Genomic DNA, 26,707 nt, shown 5'->3' on the forward strand with positions numbered 1-26,707 from the left:
AAGACCGGCACAAGAGCGTCCACTTCTGCGTCACTAATCCCAAGCTCTTCCATCTCTTCATCGTGCTACCACAGCATGATTTCTTCCGTCGTTCCCAATGTTCGTACGCTTGCTGGACAGTGTTTATGTGCAGTGGAACATTGCCATTTCAAGTCTTGGTGCCAGCAACATGTCTCTTTCAAAGTACTCTATTTGTTGCCATTTCTCAACATTCATGTAGCGGAGCAAGATCAATCAAAGCTCCATGGTATTTTGCGGTTAGTGCAGTAATAACAATGTGGTTGAATAAGACAAAAAAGGTAAATACACGCTCCTTCTCATTGAAGAGGGCAGAATTGATAGCACTTCCAATCGCCATGGGTATACCAAAACGTGTCCTGTCAACGAACCCTTTTCGGGAAGGAAGAAATACACCATCAACGTTGACATAATCAAGGGAACAAGAAAGAAAATCCAGAATGGTGACAGAAAAATGCAATGCATCGCCAAAGAAGGGTATCAACTATCGCTTTCTGTAAATGCATTCATCGATGACGGACCAGAAAAGAACAAGAAATTAGAAAATCCAAAGTAAGAAGAGTTGTAGTGTTGGAGCATAGCCAAACGTGTTGGAACAAACGAGGCAAAATAATCAAAAAGAAATAAGGAATGAGAATCGTAGAGACGAGTGTCTAGGCAAGCCACAAAACCCACTTGACGCCGGTCCAGATGCCCTTGCCGATGCCGAGAAACACGCGCAAAATCATGACGACGAACCAGACGTACCACATGAAACCAACAACGAGCCACTCAACGCTAAGCCAGAGGCCGCGACGCAGCCAACGCAGACGACGGCGCCGTCTTCGGAGCATCTTTTCAATCGTGTCGACAACGTGCTTGATGCGCAGGGGTTGATCGAGCGCAAGGCTACGACTCGCCTCGTCTGCCTCCTCGACAGCTGCGCGTGTCAGGGGCGCCAGATCATCGGCGACGCGGGATCGCACGGCGCCGACGCGCCGGTGCAGCGCTGGCCCCGTGTGCGACGTGAACCGGTCGGCCGCCGTCTGCCAGCGCTGACCGGCGCGCTGCATGTTGCTCGTCAGAGTTTGCGCGGCCAGCGGGTAGACGTCAACCAGCGGGACAACCTGGTCGTACAGGGTCGTCTCCGGGCACAGCGCGGCGATGCCGTCCCAGTCAATGTTGGCAAGCTTAGGACCGTCGTTGCCAAACGGCTTGTGCATCTCCTGGGCGCGCCTGTTGATCTCCATGGCCTTGATGCCGGAGCTCAGGACGAGCGTCTTGACGCGTGCCATCTCGCGTCTGGACAGCTGGCTTTGCTCGACTTGCCTGCTGCCTTGGTCCGCAATGGACCACTGGCGGCTCATGGTCCGTTCGCCGCGGTTGACGCGGCGCGCGGCCGAGCCTCCCAGAATGGCGTTGAGTCGGCGGTCACTCTCGCGCACGCCGGCGGGAACACGGCCCTGGGTTGACTCGGGCTCCGAAATATCAGACTCTCCCGGGCGACCGGCGGCTCTGGGCGGTGGGGATGTTGACATGGATGGGCTTCGAAGCCCGGTCTGCGGGGGTTGGAGCAAATCAACGCGCGACGATTCATTGCTTTGAATCCCGCGGCCAGTCCAAGACGCAGATTTATGAATGCCAGTCGTGTTAGAAGCGCCAGGAGCATGCTGGAACTGCGGCATAACGTCGAGGAAGTGTTTCTGTTCCTGTTTATTCTGTTGCGCTTTGTTGGACGGACGGCGAGACAAAGGCGTCGAGGGCCGTCTCCTTCCCCTGTTGCGCTCACTGTCGGATTCATCTGTAGAATCAAGCTCCTGTGATTCGGAACCATCCTTCTTGCGTAGAATATCGCCAATGCGAGATACACCACCTCGCAAAACTGTGTCAATACGGGGACCTTTGAAGATGCCACGGAGCCCAGAGGTGGGGTCATCAGTGCGCTGCAATAGACTTCCCATGCGGCGATGGACTTTAATTGTGTCTCCGGCCAAGGGAGCTGATGCATTCCTCGCCAACGATGGCTCCTCATCAAGTAGAGGCATCCGGCCAACAGCGTCTCGTGGAAGCGTATCAGCCCTATTATTGCCTGCGGATGCATCTCTGTCGGTGCCTAGCTTTGCTTCAGGCGTAGTGTAGATCTTTGCTGTATCAGTTTTAGAAGGGGATCCTGAGCGGCTCCAGGGAGCTGGTAGCTCTAGAGTCACAGATTCGAGGGTTGCTTTTCTTGAGGGTCGTAGCTCAGGCGATGTAGGCAGCGACGAATCGTTGTCTATCGATTTGGGTGCTCGGAGGTGAGGCCCATCAACGACCTGGTCATCACGGCGGAAGCGGGAAGGAGATGTTTTGTACATCCTCTCAAAGGTGCCCTTTGGTTCAAAGTCGCCGGTATCCGTGATGGACTCCCTAGAACTGGGCAAGTGACTGCCTGATTTTGAGCGCACGTTTCGTTCTGGGCTGGTCATGCTGGGCGGCACAAACTGCTCAACCCCCGGAAGCTCCAGAACGTCTTTGCCTCCATGTTCCTTGGCGATCATCTCCAGCATTTGCTTATGCAAGATGTCACCTGGCTGGGCATCCTTATGTTCTGCCCGTCTTCGGGAATCACGAATGGTCCGGTTGCGTGCCTCGTTGTCACTCTCGGAGTACTCGGACGCAGAATCCTTTTTAGAGCGAGGTCGGGCATGGATATGATCAGAGACGTGCCAGTGGTTTGGATCCTTCATGTGATGGAGCTTCTCTCTAGCGCGTTCAATGGTATGTTGACGGTCATGGTCTGGGCCATGGTTTCTATGAATGTGATGTTTATCGCCAGTGTTGGGATTGCGGTTCACAGGATCTGGGGAAAACGGCACAACATGTCTTGGCTCTTCGTTCTCACGCGACATGGGCCGAGAAAGCTCAGAAGTGGGAGGGAAAATTTTGCGCCAATGGCGGTCTTCGATCAGTTCCTTATTCCGATCCTGCTCAATCCAATAGGCATCGGCAATCATGTCGCACGGTTCAACGAACCAGTCGACGCGGGGTCGACGATTTCGAGCGGCTTTAGCCACAGGATCAGGCACATACTGTGTAGCTGATTCCTCGGCCGCAAAAAATGGAACCATGCACTGTGCTTCATCTTCTGGCTGTTGAAGGGCCATGTTTTGTTCGCACTTTTCAACCCAAGACTTGACGCTATCGACAGCCGCAAAGCCTTGCCGCTCTCCATCGATAACCTTCCTCTCGCGAGCTCTCACTTTTCTGTTTCGAATGTATTGCAGCGGGTTGTATTTGCGCCCCAGCTGTGGTGTTGAACTCCAGGTGAAGGCTTTTGCGCCGCCTGCGGGTGATGCCGGGGGGCTCGTTGTGACAGTTCGTACTTGTGGCGGCTTCAAAAGCGGCAAGACATCAAGAAGCCTTCTGTACTGGGACATGAGCTCTAGCTGATCTTTTGCCTTTTGGGCGCGTGCCAAGGTTGAGGCGGAGAAGTGATAGCGATGTATGTCGTCTTGTGCAGAGGGGAAATTGGCGTGTAGTGGGCTAGACGCTGATAAGCCTGTGCTCTGTCTCGGTATCATGCTCTGTCCGGGGCGAGGAGAAATATTTCGAGAGGACCGACGTTGCTGTTTGAGCTGTTGCCGAAGGTCGTTGGAGGTGGCCGAGTCGGGTAAAGGCAATAGTTTTGGAGGAACGCCGCGGGACACGTTCCGACGAGAGGCGAGGCGACGAGACTCGCTCAAGTTCAAGGCCATGTTCACAATCTGTGTAGAATCGGCGTCTACAGCAGCGGGAGCATGGCTGTTCTGGGACGACGCAGGGGATGACTGGTAGAGCGAACCAGTGCTCAAGTTGTGGGCAGCGTCGGGGGATGGCGTGAGAGGCTTCCCGGCAAAGGGGTCGGACGCTACTCGCATGGTTTTGTCTCGCAGAGCAATGGATGCCGCGGATTCGGGTGTGTTGGAGAGTGAATCAGTCGTTGCACGGGTCGTACGGGTATGAGGAGCGGCGATGGTGGGTTTCGGGAGGCGCGAGCTCTGGCTGCGCTTGACGGCTCGGCCATCGAGCAGAAACGAGCCGGTTGGCCTTTCTCTGCGCTTCCTTCTCATTGTTTCCTGTCGCGCTGGCCCGTCTACCTGCTCCTCGGCGAGCCTCGACTGGTGTAGCAGCAAGCGCTCGCGGGTTAGGTCTGGAGCCGCCGACTGGCTGCTACCGCTGGTTCCACCGCGACGGCTGCCGGCGCTGCTCGATTCGCCCGCCTCATCATGGCTTTGACGGCGGCGGGAGTCTGGCGTTACTGGAGGTTGGCGATGCTCGAGAAAGTTGTCGGCGTCGACGTCCGCCATGGCGTAGGGGCCGAGCACATGCTCTGGGGGGACGAGTTCGGGACAGCGGGTGCGAAGAGCCTCAGGCGGACCTTTGGGCTATGGTGGCAGCGTGTGCATGACTTGACGAGAAGCGGGATGGGAGTTTGTCGTCGGAGGGGGATGAAAATGGAAGCCCCAAGTATGGTGGGGGCAAAGAGCGATGAAGGATGAAGGGGGAAGTGATAATTCACCGAGAGATGGAGTACTGGGGAAGTTCAAACGGAGTGTCACGATGGGGCATGTGCCAGGGCAGCCAGAATGTACTAAGGTACTTGGCCGACCCGCGATTTTGAGTGGCGCCAAAGGTACCTGGGTCTGTACGGTGTCGGCTAGGTACCTAGCCTAGGTAGGTAGTACCTACCTAGGTATAACTTAACAGATGGTCATTCGCAAAAAATATAATAAAAGCATTTGCTGCGCCTTGTCTAAGACACCTTCCCGCTGTTGTGGATATTGTACTCAATGAATAGTTAGTTACCTGGCCTAGGTAGTTTGCTTGCTTTCTCGCCATGACCCAATAAACGTGGGCCGGCAAAGACCAAGTCAATGAATGAATAGTCTACAAGGATAACTCGAGCAAAATGATGGAAGAAATAAAACAGACAGAAAATAACAAGCTCAAGAATAAAAAATTTACAGTACAAATTACATTCCAGTATGAGGATAACCGGTGCGTTCCGTGGCCCCTCAGCCTTGAACGGGTAAAAAAGAAGAATCCGCCGCCTTGCTTTCTTTCCTCTTTCCTCCTCTCGCTAATGATTACATGCTGACTTTGGGGGTTTCTACTCTCATAATAATTATAGCGCATTTTTATTTTTACATTATAACCACCTCCATGTTCTAGAAGCGTCGCAGGGCCGGCTTCGTTTCTGACCCATGTCGCAGGGAATCACACGCAGTCGCCCGCCCTACGGTGATGCCGATGCATGTATGTACGTAATCCATGGGCCATTGCAGCTTCCATTGATACGTCCTCGTCTCGATGCAACCATAAACTAAACCCACTCTCTTAAGCCACGCAGCCTTTTGCTTTTGGGTGGGTTACAGCTGGAAAAGCTGAATAGCCAACGCCGTTCCGTCCTTGGGGGCGAGCATCACTGCACGGCTATTGCAAAGGATCCTGGATCTGCTGACTAGCCAAACTTCGGAGTAGCCGTAATACTTGGGGTCTGTACTACATCTTAAAGGCTCAATCGCGAGCGCCGGCCTGGTTGTGGCTGGCTAGGCAGAATGCTCTGCAAATAGACTCCAATTACATCTCGCATGGCTACCTGGACTCAAGCTGAACTCCATGCTTCGATTAAATCCGGAAAAGTGATGGTTTTGAATAGCCGAGGGTGTGCGCAGTGGTAGCAAGTATAAATAAAGGCTTTGACGCAGTTGCCATATCGTGATACATCTCAGTTTCGAGAGCAAAACACGTCGCAACATTACTCTACATCACTGCCGCCCTTCTCCACTGCTACATTCTTTCCCATAAAATGCTCCAGGAAAAGACGCAACATCCTCACTATGTGGATAGCACGGTGCTATTCAAGCATGAACAAAGCGAATCAACCTTGGTCGTCTTGTCAGAATGGTCTGCCGTGGAGAAACACTCGCACACAGGCTCTGACACATTCGCCCTCTACTTTCCAGAGTCAATGAACCTCCAGTACGACAATGAGCTGGAGTATCAGCTTGCCAAAGATATACGAAAATGGTCATTCTTTCCTCTCCTTCCACCCAAATTTCAGCAGCTTGCCGTCCACCTCTCACATCTCTGCTCATACAAAGCTGATTTGAGCTACGAGCGCAGAGTTCTGCTACATCACCACGTAGCGTGGATCTTCTTGATGGATGATGTCACGGAGATGATGCCGTTGTACGGCCTTCATGATACCGCTGGAAAGCTGTACCTCGACAACCTCAGAAACATCATCGTCGGTGGCCAACTACACGACATGACCCAGTTCAAGGACAAATGTCCAGTGACGCTCATCGATGCAGCCCTCTTGGCACAACAGATTTTGGCAGAAGACCTGATGCCTCTAAAGCGGCAGCTGCTCTCACGGCAGCACGTGAAACTATGCAGCGATCTCCTCGTTCAGTTCTTCGACTACGAGTATGACGAGGGCAAGAAGTTCTGCACCGAAGCCTCCTCACAAGAGGTGCTCCAAACAAGGGCCATCACGGTCGGTGGCTTGATACCCATGGCCCTGACAATGACTTCCAAGCAAGCAGAGCAATGCGCGCTGAATAACTCGGAGATGATTCAAGCTTCCGTGTTGATGATTCTGATCAACGACATCATTGGCCTGTACAAGGATCTCAAGGCGGTCGAGCAGCAAAACGATGGTTCGGCGTACTTGAACCTCGTCCGAGTGGGAATACGAGAACAAAAACTCACTGAACAGGACGCACTCAGACTCTATATTGACAAGCTCAATCGACTGACCTGGTCCGTCGAGTTTTACCAGCTGGCGTATCCGTCGTCCCGGCAGGGCCTGCAGCGCGAGTGCTTGAGGCTGGCCTTCAACTATCTGGACTATCACTTGTATGGCATCATGGGCAAACCAAACAATCGATATGGATGGAAGCACAAGAGCCAGGGTTGAGGCTATCAGCTGGCAGTCGTGGCACGGTGCGTTATTGCATCAGGAAGTATATGGTTGGCGGCTGAAAGATGGCTAGACAAGTGCCAAGGGCCAACGGTCGGAAATTTGCAGCTTTAGATTGGTGTGTGAGGTATTTTGAATACAGAGTAGAAGATAAGATTGTTACCTACAGTTGAAAAGATTTACTGCGATGCACCAAGGCATGACTGTCATCGTGGTTCTTGACTAACACTCCGTGCCTGTTGTGTTGCATGATGTCTGGCAACTGACGCTCTTCTCGAAGAAAAGTACAGATTGATTATGATATTAATCAAGTTATAATAGTGGAATAAAAATAACGCGTGTGCCCATAATGTGGTACCAGCAAGGGGTAGCGAGCCTCGACCTGTAGATCGCCAGTTTGGCATTCCCAAATTAGATGGCTCGTCCGAACAACGCAGGAATTAAGCATAATCCAGGTTCCTGTTATTTTTTCCGACTTGTAATATATCTACGACTTTCTACATCGGTGCATCTCCACTATTAGACCAAAATAGGAAGGATGGTAGAGATAAAGTTGGTTCTATGCGTTTCATAATTGGGAGCCCTTGTTTCGGACTCGAGGACGATGAACTAGAGCCGCAAGAATAAGCCGAGCAGCGCACACCAATGAGACAAAAAAGGCAAAGCTGCGTTTTGTTTTCTATTCATACATATTTATTCAACTAGAACATATTGAAACAATGGCTGCGACGAATGGCGGACGTCCTATTATTGCAATTGGTCGTGCGCCGCCTGTGCCAAGCGACTTATACCACGTCGTGATTACCTAGGGGCAGGGGCAGCCAAGAACGAAAGCCAATAGACTTCTACCAACAGCCAGCGCTGGCAAGATCGCCGTGACAGGTCAGGCCAGGATCTTCTATAGAGGAACGACCGTCGTCTTGGATAGATCAGCTCGTGGGGGGCCAGAACGAGAACGCCTACAAAGGACCGGGAGGGTCTTACAGCGGCGCAAACTTGGCGGCGTGGAAAACCTTCCATACCGGGTATACCATAATGTTTATCCCATGTGTCCAGGCTTATTCGAAACTTGATCGCTATAGGAGGAGGGGCATGCGGGAACATGAGACGGAAGAGTCCATGTTTGTCGACGTGTCGCCTCGTGGACCATACGAGGAACTTCGATACAAAAAGCCCAGCTCTGCCCTCCTCGGTTCCATAGGAAAAGTTGTGATTCATCAATCAAGTCACTCATTCCCTTCTCGACTCACTCCTTTGTCGCCCACACTCCTTTGCCATAGAACGCCACTCATCGTGCCGAAGCCCAGCCACTATCGCCATGAAGTTCCTCGGTCCGCTTGCCCTGGCCTCTATGGCCCTCGCCACGCCCCGCGTCTGGAACACGCGCAAGGCCAGCAGTCCGCTGGACCTGCGCATCGAAATGGACGGCAACTCTAAGGTCCGCGCCGTCCTGACCAACCGCGGCGACCATGACCTGCGTCTCCTCAAGACGGGCACCTTCCTAGACGAAGCGCCCGTAGAAAAGGCCAAAATCTACACCAGCTGTAAGTCGAGTGAACCACACCCGTCCCCAACCATCACACAAGGTTACACACGAGATGCTCATCGTGTGCTTCTCCCGAGATAGCCGTGTACTCTGAAAACGCCGTCCCCTTTGACGGCGTCCGCCTCCGCATCGCCACCTCGGAGCTCGAGCCGTCGGCCTTTCAGGACCTCCCCGCCGGGCAGTCGGTGACGGCCGCCTTTGACCTCGCGCACATGCACGACCTCTCCGCCGGCGGCGACTACCACGTGGAGCTCTCCGGCGCGCTGTCCGCCGCCGCCGCCGCCGCCGATGCCCCGACCTCGGCCGCCCTCGTCGGGTCGCTGCCGTACCGCTCCAACCGTCTGAGCATCCGCGTCGACGGCGACACGGCACGCGCCGCCTCGTCCGCGTTCCACCTGCAGCGACGGTCGCGGGTGCGCGACTGCCGCGGGGCGCAGCTGCTCGCGACGACGACGGCGCTGGCAGGCTGCACCGAGATGGCCGCGGCCGCCGCGGCTGCCGCGTCGAGCGGCGACGCCGGCAAGATGGTCGAGTACTTCAAGGCCGCGGACAATGGCACGCGCGGCATCGTCGCCGGCGTCTTCTCGCGGGTCGCGGCCGAGTGCGGCTCCACGACGGGCGGCGTCGCCGACTACTTTTGCTCGGACCCGTACGGCGCCTGCTCGGGCGGCGTGCTGGCGTACACGGTCGCGGCACGCAACCTCATGGCCTACTGCCCGTTGTACTTTGCGCGCCTGCCCCCGCGCACGCAGCGGTGCCACGGCCAGGACCAGGCCACGACGAACCTGCACGAGGTCACGCATCTCAGACAGATCAAGGGCACCGACGACTTTGGCGGCTACGGCTACCAGTTCCTCCAGGGCCTGACCAAGGAGCAGAATCTCAACCACGCGGACACGTACACGCTCTTTGCCAACGCCATCGACCTCAAGTGCTGAGGGCGAGGCGGGCTCATGCTGCGGTGGGGAATGCGTTCGGGGGGCGAAGAGGGTTCGGAAGCGTAAGCCTCTCTGTGCTGGGCCTTCCGAGATCGGGTTGCATGATGCAACCTCGTTATTTACTGTCAATTGTTTTAGTACATATACAAGTCAAAATGAGTGTGGTTGATATTGCAGTCTAATAATGGCACTTTCGTGTTGGTGACATTCCTTCTATGAGTACATGCGGTCAACAAGCAGCGGCTTAATCATGCCATGAGATGTAGAGCATGATACCGGCACCCAGGGCAATAGCCGCAAACTGGGTGAGCGTCTTGCGCAGCTCCTGCAACTTGTTGGGACCTGTCTCGAGCAGTTCCGGAATGACGGCGACGGTCCCGACGTAGAGAAAGGTACCAGCCGTGAACGGAAGCAGCATATCGCCCCAGGTCTACATTTTTTGTTAGTCAAGTTCTGAAAGAATGGAAAACACCATGTGTGTAACATGATGCAGTGCCGACAGAAGTGGCGGGGAAGAGACTCACCAGACTGGTGCCCCAGAGACCGGCGTTTCGGGGCATGCCCGTCGTCTGCTCCACGCCGGGGCCGCCAAACTCTTGTACGGCGATGCCGATGAGGGTGCCGAGGAAGGCGCCAATAGCGGTGACGAACTGGGAGCCCATGGCGGCGCGCTTGGAGAAGCCCGACTGGACGAGCAGGGCAAAGTCGCCGACCTCGTGGGGGATCTCGTGGAAGAAGACGGCGACGGTGGTGGTGGCGCCAATGGTCGGGGAGGCGTAGAAGCTGGCGGACATGGCCAGGCCGTCGGTGATGTTGTGGGTAAAGTCGGCGCTGGTCCTGCATCAGCACCGGCTGTGTCGTGTGATGTGGGTGCAACTTACATGAGGTGGAGGTAGCCGCCGAGCTTGACGCTCGGATTAATCTCCTTCTTCTCCTCCACAACAGCCACCACCTCACTGGCGGCCTTGGTTCCCTTGCGTGCCTTGACGCCTGCCCGCGCCGCACCCGCGTCCACGCCCGTTGCCGCTCCCGCCACGACGTCTTGCGGCGGCGGCAGCGCGTGCGAGTGGCTGTGGCCATGAGCACCGCCGCCGCTGCTTGCCGTCGCGATGCGCAGGCCCTTGTCCATGGCCACAAAGACCAGGAAGCCGACCATGATGGCCAGGCCGAGGATCAGGTTGCGGTTGGGCTCGACGAGGACAAAGGTGGCGCGCGTGGGGTCGTCCTCGCCAACGAAGATTTCGGGCAGCAGGTGGAAGAGCGTGTCGCCGAGCAGGCCGCCGACGGCAAAGGCCACCATGACGGACAGCGAGGCCGGATCAATGTTGGTCGGGCACAGGGCGAGAAGGAAGTTGGGCGGGCCGGAAATGTAAAGCGTCGCGAGCAGCGCGTTGACGGCGGGCGAGCCGGGGAAGAGCACGGCAAAGAGGCGTGTCGTCAGCGACGAGGGCTGCGCGTCGTGATGTGCCGCCTTGGCGGCGTTGAGCTGCTGTACAATGGAGCAGGCCTGGTAGAGCGAGTCAGTCGGTGTCCTTGGGCGAGTTTCTCGTGTCGTTTCTTCCACTGCTCGGTCTCGTACGTCGGCTCTCTCTCCGCACGCGACCCCTCGTGAGCAGCCGCGCCAACCACCAACCACGTCGATTACACACAAGGAAGCCTCCTCTGCTGATGGCCATCTCGAACTCTGGCTCTCTCGTCCTCTCATCATCGAATTCGTACCTGCAGTTCGTCATCGAGCTGTTCCAAGCTCAAGCTTTCGGCCGCGTCTGCGGCTGTCACACTCTGTGGAGCAGCATACACACAGATGGCGAGCACGGCCAGGCAAAGCGCCCAGGTTCGCAGTCGAGGGCCAAACGCCATTCTTGCGGATTCCAAATACTGTATTCGGATGAGATGGCTGCCAGACTAGTCTTGGATGAAATAGTAAAGGTAAAGTTTAGGTGTTGCCGTCCAAGATGGTAAGTCAGGATTTTGTCGCGCGATCAGGGGTTCGTTGGTGGTTCGAAAAATAGCTACGAACAGGGCGCGCCAGCTGAGTTCCAGATTTGGATCCGTCTCGGATCATGGCTCGGCTCGGCCGCACATCAATATCAGTCCGCCCACCAATTCAACAGTAACACAGTAGTTATTATGCACATCAAATTTATCATCAAAGCAACTGAGTGCAAGCCAGTCATCAAAGTCACAATCTCTCTCACCATGATCTGCATTGGAGCTGTGTCTATCCCAGTCTTCAATCATGTCAAATGAATCTTATATTTCATGTATCCAAACAATGCATTATTATCCAAAGATTCCCTTTTGTGACCCAGATCCGTTTTTAAAGTCTAATTAATTCCAAAACATCGTCAAAACGCGTCAGCGCAGCGAAAAGTATAACACGTATCTCGGCCGCCTTGTGCCGCGAGGCTACAGTGTACACGGAAGCTCCGTCAAGCCGCGTTTAAAAGGCGGCAACGGCCACGAAGATGGCAGCGACGGCGGCGGCAACAGAGTTGAGGCCAGCAGCAGCGTTGCTACCGATGGGAGTGGGAGTGCTGGAGCCAGAAGGCGACGTAGGGGTGCGGCTGGGCACGACGCCGGTGCCAGCGCCGGTGCCAGTGCCAGAGGGCTGGACGTGCGAGGGCACAAGGCCGCCGGTGCCGACGGGGACAGGGACGGAGCCGGAGCCGGAGCCGGAGCTGGAGCTGGAGCCGGAACCAGCAGCGGAGGTGCTCAGGGTAGAGGAAGCATCCGAGACGGTAGAGGCGCCCGAGGACTGCTGAGAAGTGGCGGTGGCCGTGGCCGTGGTGTCGCTCTGGCTGCCGCTGGCCGAGGTGCTGGACTGCTGGCTGGAGCTGGAAGAAGAGCTGGAGGAGCCGGAGCCGGAGCCGCCGTTGGTGTAGCCGTCGCAGGAGAGGTCGAATAGAGGCTTGGTGCTCAGGGTGCTGCCGCCGACGATGCCGAAGCTGGGCTTGTCAGACTGGCTAGGGCCGCCATCCTGCATAATGAACCAGAAGGTGTTGACCTTGCCGAAGCGAGGGCAGCCAGCATCGCGCCAGAAGGTCTTGGCGTTGTCAACGCTGGCCTGGGCCTTGTTCTCCGACTTGCCGCTGACGGGCCAGCCAGTCTCGGTAATCCAGAGGGGCTTGCCACCAGTGCCAGTGTTGGTGTTGTCGATGGCGGCCTGGAAGAGCTTCTCAGCGTTCTCAATGCCGTTGTCCTTCTGGTTCTCGTAGTAGGGGTAGGCGTCCATGCCGACCCAGTCGAGCTTGTCGCTGAGGGCACGGTTGGTCGAGTTGGCATAGGCGGTCCAGGTATCGACGTGGCCAATGGGGGCCTTTTCGAGGCAGGTACCTTTGATAGCATCGCGGGTCTGCTGGACGTAGTTGGCGAGGACCGAGGGGCCGGCACCGGGGTTCTCACCGGCGGCCTGGCCGATGGGGGAGTCGCGGTAGAGGTCCTCGGAGCCAACCGAGATGCCGGCGACGAGGCCGTCGAGCTTGTCGCAGTACTGTTGGGCCGTCTTCTTGAGGGCCGAGATTTCATTGTCGAACTGGGCCTGGCCGGCCGAGGCCCAGAGGCCGAAGAGAAGGCTGGTCTTGGTGCTGATGGCGGCGGGGATGGCGGTGATGGGGTCGCTGACGGTGCCGTCCTGGATCATGGTGTAGAGGCGAGCAGAGTTGAAGATGCCGTTGGTGCCGTCGAGGCCCTGGGCGTTCTTGAACTCGGCCTCGAATCCGGCCTGGTCCTTGCCCTTGCTCTCATAGTTGAAGCCGGTGAAGGCGGCGGTGGCACCGGTGATGGCGGTAGCCAGGGCCAGAATGCTTGAAGAGGAAGGCATCGTGAATTAGGTGGTGTATATGTATATGGCGGCGATAGCGAGCGTCGTGGCGTCTAAGACGATTTGAGGCGGTTAGGGTGTAAGATATGTACTAGGTTGTAAGTGTGTAGTACGGCAACGACTGTACGCAGAAAAAAGCTGCGGTAATTTGAGAAAGTGAAATCACAAGACAAGTATACACAATACAGACAAGAGATGAAAGAAGAAAGATGATTAAAAGAGAGCGGATCAAAGAACTGGGGGCAGGGCAGGTCGGGTAGAAAAAGGAATCTGGCAGAAGCATCCGAATCGAAGAGGCTGAGTGCGTGTTGTTCCCTGTTTCTCGGGGGCGACGGCGGCAAGTGGAACAAGCCAGGAACGGAAGTAGAGGTACATGGCGGGAGGGTACCGCCAGGATCGGACAGCGACCAGTGCGACGCAGCAGCTGCTATAAAGAGTGCCACGGGGGACGCGAGGACGCCAAGGCCCCACTGTGTGGCCGCAGCGAACAAGTCATGCAGTTGAAGTACTGCTACCGCCTCGGTTCCTGTGCTTTCTGCACCGAAAAAGAAACCCACCCACCTACCCACAGTCTCCTAAGGCACCGTATCCATCCGCCCACAGCGCATCAACCACATCCACAAACAATCCATCCACTATAAGCATCCACTAAACAAATCCATCTCGGCCTCTCAGCATTCGAACCGGCCCGTAATAACTAATCCGCCACCGTCAGCCACCTCACGGAGTCGTGGCCGCCCAGTGACTTCTCAGGCAAACGGGGAGAGGAAACACACTCCTCTAGTTAGGTAGGTAGCCAGCCACTGGTCAATAGACATGGGCTTGCATAAATCTCCCGCAACAAAGCAGCAACCCCAGAAATAAAAAACGATGAAATGGCAAAACTCATCTTGCTGCATGTCTCTGCCAACGACGCTACATACCTCCCAGTAAAACCAGGCCCCGTGGCAGAATACGAGCCCCAACACGTCATGGCGCCCATCCACTGTCCACGCCAGCGATGCCATGAGCTGGTCAGGTCAGGCTCGCCTTGGCGGCCCTCTCCAGACTGCTTGTTTTTTTGTAACTCGCAAGGTAACTAACTACCTAGGTACCTAGTTAACTATTGTTGCTTCTTTCCTTCCGTACAAGATACGAGGACTGCTGCTCTCAACTCATCACCTGCCAACCTGCCCAGATCGCTTCGTACCCTACACCACCACTTCACCTTTCTGCCAAGGGGTACTCAAACAAACAGTAGGTACCTTGCGAGACATCGGCATCCGTTAAACGTACGGTGCAAAAAAAATACACGCGCCGTCCTGTACACCGTATACGTGGCCCTGAATACACTGTACGCGCGCGCATTCTTACTCCGTACCTGATTCCACAACGACTCGTGCGATCCTATCAAAAGACAGCAGCCGACTAGTCGTCTTGTCCAGTTGACGCCATGCAACGTCCCACCACCAAAGTTTAATTTTTGACAATTGCCGTTGGCCGGAGAAATTGGATAAGCGAAATTCTGCACAGCCAGTTCTGCATGTCTCTGCATGTCTGGTTGGGACACACACAACAAGTTCGAGACCTTCCTGTCCACACACACTCCCCCACCACACACTGCTGTTTTGGGGGGGCATTTGGCTGAATAAATGCTGGCGAATAATTGACTGACTGTTGACTGTCACCTGCTTGGAAATTGCCTATCAACTGTCAACTATCATCTCTGATCCACAGTTGCGCTGCTCATGAATTGCTGCCACTGACGCGTCACTCCCCCATGAATCGCCGTTTTCGGTCAATGTCTTCTCTTTCTGCTTGATACTTCTCTATTACGCCGCCTCTTGGGCCGAACCCCGACATTTCATCTACAAATTCTGATCAAATGAAAAAAAAAAAAAAACCTCCACCATCCATGTCAAGCCAGGTACCGCCGCCGTACCAATGGCACACCACATCATCCCAAACACCATCCGCTGGAATGCGTCTCGCCACCACATGGCCCAGGCTTAATTTCATTCGCCAGTTATGCCCAATTTCGAAACACAAATCCCATTGTTTTGCTCAAATAGCCCATCTTCGTAAATATACACATTGACTAACTACTACGCTCTCACCCCTTCCTCTTCATCTCGGCCCCGATCCGACAGCCATCGTGCAGACAATGCACCTGCAATCATTCCACAATGTTTATACCGCCATGTATACTTTTATAGCAATTGCCTTGCGGCTAAACGAACCCGCGGATACCTCGCAGCGTAGATCTCTTCTCCTTCTTAGGCTTGCCTGATGAGTTGCCTCCATCGTCTTTGCTCTTGTCTCCACCATCTCGCCGCAGTCGATTGTGTAAGCCTGCTGATAAATGTTATTAGCTGTGCAAACTGCATTTGCATCATCTTTCCTCGACTTACCGAAATGTCTCTGCTCAGGACTTCGCGGCGGCCCAGACACTTCTGTACCTTTGCTCTGAGCCTGAGGGCTGGGTATCGCGGTAAGAGCTGCCCCAATCTTGGGATCCAATGGCGGCGTCACATGGTAAGGACTCGCATCTGCTGATTTCGGCGGTCCATGTGCTGCCGCTCTCATCATGACAGGACTTGCCGACGTTGACAGATAGTCGCTGCCGTCTCCCGCGCAAGTATTGACAGGCGCTGATGTCGACGAATTCATGTCTAGGAGTGACGACTGCAGTTTTGTGTATTTGCGCTGCAACAGATCAAACTGCTTCTGCAGCTCTGCCTGCTTAGCTCGACTGCCAGCTAGCGAGGATTCAATGGCCAAGTCAGAGTTGGCGCCCGGCCGTGATCGCTCCTCTTGCGTTGTAGACAACTGTTCCTGCAAAGCAGCCAGCTGGCTTTGGAAGAGCCTCTTGGTTCGCTGGACCTCAGCTTCTTGAGCCGTCAACTTCATCTGAAGCTCTTCTATTCTGTTTTGTGTCTCTGCCGACTTGTTCATGGCTTCCTGCCTCTCCAGGTCCTTGGCCTGGAAATCCCGCTCTGAGACAGTCAGTCGATTGACCTCACCCCGTAGACGTTCCAACTCGTCGCTATGAATTCCAATGGACTGCACGTGCTGCTTCCAGTTGAGCTCCTTTACTTCCGCATCGCAGAGGAGCACTCGTAGCTTGCTGCATTCTTCTTGTGATGTTCCGAGCTCCTTCTTCAGCTCTTCAGCTTCGGCTGCCGTCTTCTTGAGCTCTTCACGCATATTTTTCAACTTGTTGTAAAAGTCGGTCTCCCACTTCTTTGCCATGGCGCGACTCTTCTCCGACTCCTTTCGGACCTGCATCTCTGCCTTCTTCGCTTCCTCGTAGCGGTTCTTGAAGTTGCGGTTTGTAATCAACAGGTTTTGTGTTTCAGCCTCTGTGGCAGCTTCCACAACTTGACGTCGTCGGAGGTCTCCAATGTGCGTCATATGCTGCTGTTTCACGTAACGCTCAAAGCTCAAGTCATTTTCCAAAAGAAGCAGACGACGCTGAAGCTGGACCACCTGAGTGTGAGCATCAAGGCTTGATGGCGGTATGGCACCGGATGTGGGCGGCAGGGCGTGTGGTGCCATTGAATCTTTCATCGATCGGTCAGCGTTCGAATCAGGATGACTCAGAGCCAGTGAAGCGACACTATCGTTTGCGAGGGACTGATGGAGCCCTGATTTGATTGTCTTGTTCGATTTGATCATGTCCTGCAGCTGCGTGTGGGACGGCGATTGCGTCAATTGAGTAGGGCTTTCGGTGTGCCTGTTTCTAGGGTCGCCCGACTCTCTGTTTGACGGCTGGCTGGACTGAGAGCCTCTACGTAGCATCATAGAGGGGGCTCGGTCGCTCGACACAGAATCTGCGCTGGAGAATTGAGCTTTACGCCAGTTGTCCACTTTATTGCTGCTCAGAAGTGCTGGATCAGAAGTCACGCGCGGAGCTTGTTCATAGACGTGCGGTAACGCAATGATGTCGGCTGACGGGAATGGTGGTAGGCCAGCATCGGTGAAGGGGTCAGCCTCAGTTGTCGTGCGTAGTCCCATACACCCAGCAACGACTTCGGCAGCTTCGCACTTCATCCATCGCGAGAAATCCGTCTTCTCGGATTCAATTGTCAACGCATAAAAGTTGGGGTGTAGCACATGGATGCTGCAGAACTGCTCCGAGTGGTATCTCATCTCCGTAGGCTGCACCTCGATGCTGCTAGAGTCCGAAGTTTCCGCATGACGGAGATGGCGCTGTGGCTTCCGAATGTAGTCCATGAAATTGATAGGATAAAGGCCATATAGTACGGAGAAGTATTGCCCGAGGTGGCCAATCTCCAAGTCCTCCGAATCTGGCTCATAACGGCACGATTCCCAGTTTGTAGTGTAGGCGGCATCTAGAGACGGCATCTCGATGGAGCCCGATCGTTCTTGTTCCCAAAATAACAAACGCGCGTATATATTAAATAGTGTCGGTAGATGGGGGACTAGATCGCTCGGCATATGTGGCAGCAACATGACAAGAGCCGTCAGTGCTGCGGACACGACTGTGGTGGATGTATCGAGCTGCAAGCAGAGCAGCAGACTTGTCCAGAGTTGTGTTTCGAGAATCTGGTACAAGTGTGGTGGTTGTCCCTGAATAAAGGCACAAAAGAATCGTAAGAGTGGCTTTCGATACTCTTTCTTTACAAAGAGCTTGTTGAGCGAAGCAAAGAATTCCTAGACGAGAGTCAGCGAATATGGAGCCGCGAGCAATGCGGCTGGACACACTTTTGGTTTTCGCCGTCCAAATTGACCCAAAGCTTCTCGAAGAAGTTGCTCATTGTGCTCCAGGGACTTATTCCCTTCAATGTGCGCAGGGAAGAAGTTGTCAATCCAGATGGAGAGGAGACGGTCTATGATGGGATTGGACGTCCAGTCTTCCTCGAAACTATCCTGCAGTTTCTCGGCTAAAAGAGCCGTGTTCATCATCGCAGAGATAGTTTCCTTGACAACGGCCTTGTCCAAGGGTGTATTATCGAGTATGTTTTGACAGGCATCAAACCAGAAGAGCACCTTATCGGGGCTCTGCAAGGCCATCTGGATGCGGCGCAGGACGGCCATCCATGGTCCAGTAGCGGATGCATTGCCTCGGACATATTTATCGAAGATGGAGACAAGCTCTTCCTGAAGTCGATCGGCAACGGTGTCGTCGTAGGTCTCGTGCTTGTTGAGGTAGGCGTCGATGGCAGTTTTGACGTCGTCCGACAGCGGCAATACAGGCTCTATGAGGTAGGCTGTGATGATCTTGCAGAGGTCCTTAACGGAGCTATTCCAATGGGCTTAATCAGCGGACTGCAATGCCGGCGCGGCAGACGAGGAGAAAGGAGCGGGGAAGCGGCGGCGGTGATCCCATACCTTGAGGAAGCCATGCCGGTCGGCTGCAGAGATTTTTAAGCAGACTTGTTCGTTGGCTGCGGGCTCAGAGGAGCCCGCGCTTGAAGTGAGCGTGCTGCTTGACAGCCGGAGAAAAAAAATGACAGGGAATAGCCAAGTTCCGTGATGCCACGGCTGGTAACACGAGCTTCGTACAGACAATGCGGTAATGGCAAGCAGGCGTGGTCCGATCTTGGTGACGAGGTCAGGTTAGAGTCCCACTGGAACTATGGAGCCAGCATCCGGCTGGCGTTAGTCGCAGCGGCGCGATCGCTGGCGAGAGCAATGGCAGCGAAGCAGTGGATACCTGTAAAAGGCAGCAAAAGTCGCAAGTACCTATCACACAGGCGTCAGCGTCGGCCATGACGTATGTAGCGAGTACTTTCAGCGGCCCACTTTGTGCAAGAAAATGGAGCCCCTAAAACCCCGCACCAGGGCGCATGACCGACCCCACGGCAGAAGGACATGTTCTGAGTCGACATGGCAGGTGATCTTTCAAATGTTTGAGTGCTTGCGCGCCCAACATCCTAACCAGCAACGTACCTACCTAAGAAAAGAAGCGCAATTCTTGGTAGTGGCTGAAGAATGCTGAGATGGTGTTGATTGTCGAAGAGACCAAGGCGGGATGGACAAGCCAGCCTCTAGCTACCTCATCTGGAGCAAGACTCGGGCCATCCACCCTGGCACCAGGAGCGACCCGCCGGGTCTAGTCCCGCATGGCTGGGTTGGGGTGGCCTTTGTCCTCTAGTTATTAGGCTCTGAGGTAGCTGGTAAAAAGGTCCCCTTGCGTAACCAGATGAATGCAGTGTATTGCTGGCATTGGCCAGCCCACCATCCTAAGTAGGTAGCTTCTATTCTAGCACAAACTTTTGGCCAAACGCGGGGTAATTGACCCAGCATGCGTGGCTGGCCTCTGGCCTTGTAATTGAGCCCTGAGGCACCTTCGGTTCTCCTCTGGCGTGCCTCTTATATCATGCTCTTCCTGACCCCTCATTCTTCGTTTCCTCCTTCTTCCTCTTCCCCTTCATCCGTCCATCAAAGCCATCAATCCTCCCCCCAATTTCCATCTCTACCATCTTCAATTCACAGCCTCTTCGCTGCTCTATCCTCCTTCACCCTTCCACCGTTTAATGTGCTCAATTGACTCGCGTGACCACACCACACCAAAACATACCCCCTCCTAACACAAACACAACATACAATACCGTCAAAATGAGTGTGAACAAGAGCTCTGCAGTGGCTGATGAGCCCATCGACGTGCTCATCGCTCTGCACCCCAAGTTTGACATTCTCGACCTCACTGGTCCGATGAAGGTCTTTACCACGGCCGCCCACGACTTCAACAACGAGTGTAAGTAGCTTGGTCCCAGCCGCGTCTGCTGTGGCGTTTGCAGTACCTCGCTGACCCCGCACCCTTACCACAGCCAGCAAAGCCTTTGAGGTCACTATTGTCGGAGACGAGCCCAAGGTTCTCTCCGAGCAGGGTGCCATTATTGGCTCTCAGATCACCTTCAAAGAGGCACACGAGCGCCTCGAGGACTTTGACATTCTCGTCATCCTCGGCGGCAACTCGGAGGAGATCCTCAAGACCGATGCCCAACCCCTCGGCCTCATTAATGACTTTGCCGAGCTCCAAAAGCGCGACCCGGGCAGAGAGCGAAGTGTCCTGTCCATCTCTGGCGGATCTCTCTTCCTCGCTCGCGAGGGCATCCTCTCTGGCCTCTCCGCCACCTGCCACCCCGACTACATGACCAAATTTGAGAACGAGTGCAGCGATGCTGCTACCCGCAACCTCCAGGAGCGCACTGATGTTCTCGAGGATGCCCGCTACGTCGTCAACAACCTTCGCTTCGACATCGGCGATGAGGACGAGAACCCATACATTCGTCGCAAGTCCGATGCAGGACGCCGACCCTCCCAGACTGCTCGGTAAGCCCCACCCCTCGCAAATACGATGTTTCAAAAAAGATGGCCTCATAGCTAACAATTTACTGCAGCAAGGGTAGCATGTCATTCAAGGAAACGGGTCGTCGGGAATCGATTGCCCGCCGTGCTGCCATGCGCCTCGGCGGTCTCCGTGTCATTACGGCTGGAGGCAACAGCGCTGGCATTGATGCGGCTTTGTATCTTGTCAGCGCTTTGGTTGATGATGGGTGCGCGGCGGAAGTCTCCAGGATCATGCAGTGGAACTGGAGCAAGGGCGTGGTTGTCGACGGTCTCGATGTCTAATTTTGTATAGTTCGTTGTATTATAGCCTGTTGGGACTATGCACCCCTCTTAGGCTTGAGACCTGTTGGCCATACCGCCAGTGGCAGATTGAGTGCTACGCCTGGTGTGAGTCTTATTGCCATTTACTGGATCTTATGGCAATACTATCCTGTGCTTTTCTTCCTAGCTAGTTGAGAGCAATACATGTACCATCAAAGAAACATTCTTCGTGCCCCTCACCAGTTTGATCATTGATGCATGCGTCGACGACCCCACTGATGGGGCTGTGAGGGGCTGCAGTCGTGTGCTTTCCAAATCCGCATCACTCGTCAACCTGCGAGAGAATTCATCCAGGTGTACTACGTCAATCATGCGTATACCTGTGAATAGATGCAGCGACTTACTGCCCGCACTTTGTCCACCGTAGACCTAGTCAGGTTTCTCTCAGCATTCAGAGCCATCTAAGCTGCTGAGGCCGATTGCCCACTTTTAGCGCGGGACAGATAAAGCGGCATGGTCCATCCCATATTAACCCCAAGCTTTGCCCAATCGCGTCGCGATTAGCTAAAAGCTTGACGGCGACCCTCGCCTACTCAAGCCGTCACCTTTGTCCTTGACATTGCTCAACGCGCTTGCTTTTCCCTTTGTCTCAAATAACTGCACGGAGCAGACAAGGCCCTGAGCTGCGGAACTTTCGTTTTCACCTCTGGAATACCACGCTGGGTTTCCCTCGCTTTACGCTCGTCGTGCTGCCACAGAGTCGCCTATTTGCACTCCCTGCAAACGGCGCAACAATCCCTCGAAACCAATCGACCGAGCTCTCCTACGCCGCGACTCTAGGGTTACCTATTCGCGCTGACATATCGCTTGACGCCTTGGAACAGTGGATCCTACGCGTCCAATGCGCGTCTATACAGGATACAGGCCAACTATACATTTAACACAATTCTGCCGATTATGGCTGACTGGGCCAAACTGAAGGTCGTTGACCTCAAGGCGGAGCTGAAACGACGCGATCTTCCGCAGCACGGCCTCAAGGCAGAGCTTGTAGCACGGCTTGATGCATTAGACGCTGCCCCGGTGCCCGTGAAGGACGAAAACCCGACGAATGCGGACAGCGCTGAGCCAGCCCCGGCAGCTGAAGATTCCATCCAGGAATCAGAGGCGGTGCCGGAGACGATTGCGGACACCTTAGAATCCAAGCAAACGGGTGTTCCCACAGGATCATCTATAGAGCCTGTCGAAGTGATTGCGGAGATTGCGGAGCCAGAACTGGCAAACGCAGCGCCGCAGTCACTGGCAGAGAACGACAGAGCGAGCGACGAATCGCAGAAGCGCAAACGCAAATCGGCGACACCGTCGCCCGATGAAGAAATAATCGCCGCCAAACGAGCCCGATCTTTTTCAGAGCAAGAAATAATACAAGAGCAGGCGGACTCTGCACCAGCCACAGAGGACGCGGTGGCAGCAGCTGACAAGCTTGCACCTACGGACGTTGAGCAAACGCCGCCCCTGGCATCAGATAGGGTCACCTCTCCTGTATCACCCCCTTCCCCTCGTCCCACGCATGCACTCGATACAACCGCCCGCGACGATCACAACAACATGGACATGGACGTGGACCGCGACGTGGCGCCGGCGACGCACCCGCCCACGGCGGCGCTGTACATTAGCAATCTCATGCGCCCCCTCCGTCCGGCTGACGTCCAAGCGCGCGTCTGCGAGCTGGCCGCCCCGTTCGGCCAGGTACCCGACGACGGTGCCATTGTCCAGTTCCACCTGGACCAGATTCGCACGCACGCATTTGTCGTGCTCTCCTCTGTCCAGGCCGCCGAGCGCGTGCGTGCGCGGCTGCACGACTGCGTCTGGCCCAACGAGAGCAACCGCAAGGCCCTCTATGTCGACTTTGTGCCCCCGGACCAAGTCGATGACTGGATCGCCACCGAGCAAGACCACAGCAGCGGAGGAGGGCGACCGGGACGCTCGACGGTGCGCTGGGAAGTGGTCTATGGCACGGGACCCGACGGCGTCGTCGAGGCTCGTCTGCAGCAGGTTGGCGTTCCGGCCTCGCGTCCCGGCCCGCCGCCGCCATCGGGCCCAATGAGCCACCACCAGACAGCTGCCTTCGCCACCGACGTAGCCGCACCTCCTACTGGTCCGCGCGGCGACCGCCGTCGGCAAGACGACCAAGCTCGCGAGCCGCAGTTGCCACCACAGCAGCCGAGAAGCTTTGGACAGCCCCCCAGCGTGCTCAACTACGACCTGCAGCGGACGCGCGCCCGGCCGTCTGTTACCTTCCAGCTCGTGGCCTCGACGGTCGCTCAGCGACGCGTCGACAATATGCGCGCCTTTTATACCCAGGACGTGCGGCGCGTGCTCGGTCGCGACATCAACCGATACTCGTTTGAGGACGGCGACGGCTTCGTCGACCGCGGCAAAGAGGTGTTTGAGGGGATCCGCCCACCGCACCGGGAGCGTGGCGGGCGCGGCGGGCGTGGCGGAGGCAAGTTTGGTGGCGCTGGCGGAGGAGGCCGTGGACGTCGTGGTGGTGGTGACTGGCAACGTGGTGATCGTTACCTTCCTGGGGCTTCTGGGGGCGGCGGCGGCGGTGGTCGGCGAAGATATGAGGATGACCGGGACCGCGATCGCCGCTACTGAGGGACGCGATACGATTTTCCCCTTTATCTTCTCGTCTGTAATATTTCGCGTCTTCATTTCTTGGTCGCAAGTGTGTTTCTCGTTTCCACAAAAATTAAAAGGCGGCGTTTAAGGGGGGGGGAGGGCCAAAAGGCAAGCCGGGGAGGGACATGGTGAAATTTGATACAACTTTTGCTCTGATTGACGAGAGACGGTCACTTTTATAAAAAGCCGGACTTGGAGAGGCAACAATCTCGACGATTTGTGAGAGACGCCTAAGACAATAAATAGAATTCTAATATTTCGGGCCAGTGACCCAAGACATACTTGATCTCATCTTTGCACCTTCATTTAGCGGTATCGAGAGTAAGTTTTGCTCGAGCGTACATCAAGAATTTCCAAAATGAGCCGGCTTCAAATGTCTTGTCCAATTAGATAGGTTCCTTTGTTTCCACATGGCCCTCCGTTTTCCGTCTCTGTTCCGTATCTTAAACCACACATCGTCAGATGAGTATTTCTAGCGTTCAGGCAGCGGTGGCAAGAGACTCGGGCTCAACACCAACACGCTCGCGGCTCATGACGTCGAGGAGGAACTGGCTGGGGCGGTTGTCCTTGTATTCGGTCTGGGCGTTCTTGGCCTGGCGAACGCTATCGATGTATTTCTCAAAGAGGTACGAGCTGTCCATGGGGCCACCCTTGGCCTCGGGATGGAACTGGGTCGAGAAGATGGGACGGGACTTGTGGATCATGCCTAGAATTCTTAGTTAGCTTGATATATCCCTCGTCATAAAATCTTGCAATGCTTACCTTCGTTGCTGCCATCATTCAGGTTGACAAAGTACTCCTTAAACTCGCTGGGCAGAGTACTGGCGTCGATGGCGTAGCCGTGGTTCTGGCTGGTAATGTGGCATTGACCAGTAGTCAAGTCGAGAGCGGGAATGTTGTGGGCGCGGTTGCCGTACTTGAGCTTGATCGTTCGGGCGCCGACAGCGAGAGCCAGAAGCTGGTGGCCGAGGCAAATACCCATGATAGGGATGGAGGAGGTCTCCATCAAACGGGCGAGACTGTAGACAGTTTCCTGGCAGTGAGTCGGGTCACCAGGGCCATTGGAGATGAAGACACCATCAAAGTGCTGAGAGACCTTGTGGATTGGGTAGTTGTAAGGGAGAACAGTAACGGAAGCGCCGCGGCTGACAAGGCTTCGCATAATGTTCTCCTTGACACCACAGTCGATGAGTGCAACGTGCAGGTCAGCGCCGGGAGACTCGACAACAAAAGGGGCTTTTGTGCTGACGCGCTTGACCAGGTTAATCTGGCCGGGGTCGACAAAGCCTTCGTCTTCGTCAGCATCGTACTCGTCGCCAATGGAGATTCTAGCGAGGGAAGAGCCCTGCTCTCGGAGGAACGTGACGATTTCTCGGGTGTCGACTCCAGAGATGGCAGGAATACCCTCGCGGGCGCACCACTGGCCCAGACTCTCCACGGCAGTCCAGTGGCTGTAGTCCAGGGCAACGTCGGAGACGACAACACCTGCGCACTGGATGTGGGGGGACTCAAAGTACTTGAGAAGGTTGTACTGGTCACGCTCGTTCGAGGGAACTCCGTAGTTGCCAATCAGCGGCTGAGTGAAGACGAGAATCTGACCGCGGTAGGAAGGGTCGGTCATAGACTCGGGGTATCCAACGAGGGACGTGGTAAAGACAGCCTCGCCAGAGATGTTAGCATTGGCGCCGAAGGCTTTTCCACGGAAAATGGGACCGTCCTGCAGATGATCAGCTTAGCAGGCGGCACAGCCAGGCGGACTGGGTGGATGTGAACGACATACGCGGATGGTAAAGGTGGCGGGCACAGAGTCAACTGGTGTGGTTCCGGTGACGGCACGTTTGGGCATACTCCTGCCTTTGCTTCCAGTAGAGAGAAATCGATATTGAACCGGCATGAACTTGCTGCGGGCCGGCATCGCCACTCGGGCGGCCGGCTTGGCAACATGGCTTGTCAGGCGGGCAAACATTTTGGGCGAAGGCGTTTAGATTTGCTTGAAAGCCGGGTTCCAGATCTGTTTCGAGGGAGGGGTCTTGTTCATAATCTGAGGGTGACGCTTGGGGGGCGGAGGAATCTTGCTTAGGGCCGCGCAGTCTATATGAAAGGGATCAGTGGTCAATTTGGTTTGCGTGCTGACGGCGTGATACGTGATACGTGGTGCGGCGTGGAGAGCGGTGTATGCAGGTAATTTTCGGGGGAGGGACGTACCGAGGGCAGCGGCCACTGTCAATGGGATGTGAGTTGGTAGAACAGCAGGAAAGAGTGCGCGTGTCACAATCAATAGAAACAGAGAATAGAGGGATTGGCGATATCGCCTGGGAGAATATCGCGGAGGCGGGTGACGAAGTTGTTATAGAGGATGAAAGGAAAAGAGAGTGCAGAGAAAATGTACCAGCGCGGGAAGGTTTGGTGGTGCGTGACAATGACTGGAAGGAGCCCGAGACCGGCGGGCGGATGCTAGGCAGGTACCTTATCAACCTAGGTAGGTACCTATCTAGGAACGACCTATTAACAGGCTAAGTTTTTCCGGTGGATTTCGAACTTGGTACCTGAAGATAGGGTAAATTTACCTACCACCATAACTAATACCGTCGTTTCCCGACTGGTGCAAAGGGTACCTACCCGCCCACTTAGATAGGTACAGATCTGAGGTAAAAATGATAATAAAAATGACACGGAGAGGACACTTGGCAAAAGCTCTACCAGTTGCGCGGACTGAAGAATTAATGTAAGGTAGGTACCTAGGTAGGTACCTATTTACCTTAGGTAATTACAAGAAGCCAGAGTCACAGAGCCTGGCGCGGGGCATTTGTAGCATCATTTGGAGGGCAACCCCACTATTAACTATCTAGAACGACGAGTCTGTGTCTGTAAGCCCAGCTGCCCAGTGCTCAGTGCTCACTGCACTTGCAGCCTGTTGCAGGGCGCTCAAGGGAAATCTTGAATGAAGAATGACTCTGGTTCAAAGCGAGCTACAATGTACTACCTAGGTAGGGGCGGACGGTATCGGCGGCTTTTTTGTAGTATGAAGAAAAAGAATTCGCCCGTCTTCCATTGGCTAGGCTAGTCAATAATCCCTCTTTTCTACGCCTTATCTCTGTCGCTCCACTGTTCTTTTTTTTTCCTTCGGCACAGGGAAAGCCGTGTCTGTTTGGACTGAAGCTGCAATTGAGGCCAATTGCTGCCAGTTGATTTCATATAATAAACCTCTTAACCAT

General features: G+C 55.0%; 11 protein-coding genes across 11 annotated transcripts; 5 read left to right on the plus strand and 6 right to left on the minus strand.

The window, feature by feature from the left end:
* Positions 1-671: 671 nt before the first annotated feature.
* On the minus strand, positions 672-4,854 carry CCM_04117 (uncharacterized protein; the record flags this gene model as incomplete). The annotated part of the gene is made up of 2 exons (XM_006669265.1): positions 672-4,400; positions 4,822-4,854. 2 exons carry the CDS (start codon positions 4,852-4,854, stop codon positions 672-674), a joined length of 3,762 nt encoding a protein of 1,253 aa, XP_006669328.1.
* Positions 4,855-5,384: 530 nt separating this feature from the next.
* On the minus strand, positions 5,385-5,608 carry CCM_04118 (uncharacterized protein; the record flags this gene model as incomplete). Its single annotated transcript, XM_006669266.1, has 2 exons — positions 5,385-5,564; positions 5,600-5,608. The coding sequence occupies 2 exons, from the start codon at positions 5,606-5,608 to the stop codon at positions 5,385-5,387; spliced, it is 189 nt and encodes a 62-aa protein (XP_006669329.1).
* Positions 5,609-5,824: 216 nt separating this feature from the next.
* On the plus strand, positions 5,825-6,940 carry CCM_04119 (Terpenoid synthase; the record flags this gene model as incomplete). The annotated part of the gene is made up of 1 exon (XM_006669267.1): positions 5,825-6,940. One exon carries the CDS (start codon positions 5,825-5,827, stop codon positions 6,938-6,940), a length of 1,116 nt encoding a protein of 371 aa, XP_006669330.1.
* A 1,321-nt stretch (positions 6,941-8,261) lies between these two features.
* On the plus strand, positions 8,262-9,427 carry CCM_04120 (deuterolysin metalloprotease (M35) family protein; the record flags this gene model as incomplete). Its single annotated transcript, XM_006669268.1, has 2 exons — positions 8,262-8,487; positions 8,571-9,427. 2 exons carry the CDS (start codon positions 8,262-8,264, stop codon positions 9,425-9,427), a joined length of 1,083 nt encoding a protein of 360 aa, XP_006669331.1.
* Positions 9,428-9,671: 244 nt separating this feature from the next.
* CCM_04121 (Zinc/iron permease) lies at positions 9,672-11,287 on the minus strand (the record flags this gene model as incomplete). Its single annotated transcript, XM_006669269.1, has 4 exons — positions 9,672-9,857; positions 9,952-10,258; positions 10,309-11,111; positions 11,147-11,287. 4 exons carry the CDS (start codon positions 11,285-11,287, stop codon positions 9,672-9,674), a joined length of 1,437 nt encoding a protein of 478 aa, XP_006669332.1.
* Positions 11,288-11,870: 583 nt separating this feature from the next.
* CCM_04122 (GPI-anchored cell wall beta-1,3-endoglucanase EglC) lies at positions 11,871-13,250 on the minus strand (the record flags this gene model as incomplete). The annotated part of the gene is made up of 1 exon (XM_006669270.1): positions 11,871-13,250. The coding sequence occupies one exon, from the start codon at positions 13,248-13,250 to the stop codon at positions 11,871-11,873; it is 1,380 nt and encodes a 459-aa protein (XP_006669333.1).
* Positions 13,251-14,125: 875 nt separating this feature from the next.
* On the plus strand, positions 14,126-14,661 carry CCM_04123 (uncharacterized protein; the record flags this gene model as incomplete). Its single annotated transcript, XM_006669271.1, has 2 exons — positions 14,126-14,263; positions 14,491-14,661. The coding sequence occupies 2 exons, from the start codon at positions 14,126-14,128 to the stop codon at positions 14,659-14,661; spliced, it is 309 nt and encodes a 102-aa protein (XP_006669334.1).
* Positions 14,662-15,356: 695 nt separating this feature from the next.
* CCM_04124 (hamartin) lies at positions 15,357-18,598 on the minus strand (the record flags this gene model as incomplete). Its single annotated transcript, XM_006669272.1, has 5 exons — positions 15,357-15,399; positions 15,470-15,581; positions 15,641-17,906; positions 17,958-18,463; positions 18,523-18,598. The coding sequence occupies 5 exons, from the start codon at positions 18,596-18,598 to the stop codon at positions 15,357-15,359; spliced, it is 3,003 nt and encodes a 1,000-aa protein (XP_006669335.1).
* A 1,216-nt stretch (positions 18,599-19,814) lies between these two features.
* On the plus strand, positions 19,815-20,831 carry CCM_04125 (ThiJ/PfpI family protein; the record flags this gene model as incomplete). The annotated part of the gene is made up of 3 exons (XM_006669273.1): positions 19,815-19,953; positions 20,027-20,531; positions 20,600-20,831. 3 exons carry the CDS (start codon positions 19,815-19,817, stop codon positions 20,829-20,831), a joined length of 876 nt encoding a protein of 291 aa, XP_006669336.1.
* Positions 20,832-21,767: 936 nt separating this feature from the next.
* On the plus strand, positions 21,768-23,468 carry CCM_04126 (SAP domain protein; the record flags this gene model as incomplete). The annotated part of the gene is made up of 1 exon (XM_006669274.1): positions 21,768-23,468. The coding sequence occupies one exon, from the start codon at positions 21,768-21,770 to the stop codon at positions 23,466-23,468; it is 1,701 nt and encodes a 566-aa protein (XP_006669337.1).
* A 503-nt stretch (positions 23,469-23,971) lies between these two features.
* CCM_04127 (Carbamoyl-phosphate synthase) lies at positions 23,972-26,298 on the minus strand (the record flags this gene model as incomplete). Its single annotated transcript, XM_006669275.1, has 6 exons — positions 23,972-24,198; positions 24,255-25,209; positions 25,273-25,304; positions 25,698-25,712; positions 26,064-26,204; positions 26,280-26,298. 6 exons carry the CDS (start codon positions 26,296-26,298, stop codon positions 23,972-23,974), a joined length of 1,389 nt encoding a protein of 462 aa, XP_006669338.1.
* Positions 26,299-26,707: the final 409 nt, after the last annotated feature.

This window comes from Cordyceps militaris (assembly GCF_000225605.1).
Source record: "Cordyceps militaris CM01 unplaced genomic scaffold CCM_S00003, whole genome shotgun sequence".
Taxonomy (NCBI): Eukaryota; Fungi; Ascomycota; class Sordariomycetes; order Hypocreales; family Cordycipitaceae; genus Cordyceps; species Cordyceps militaris.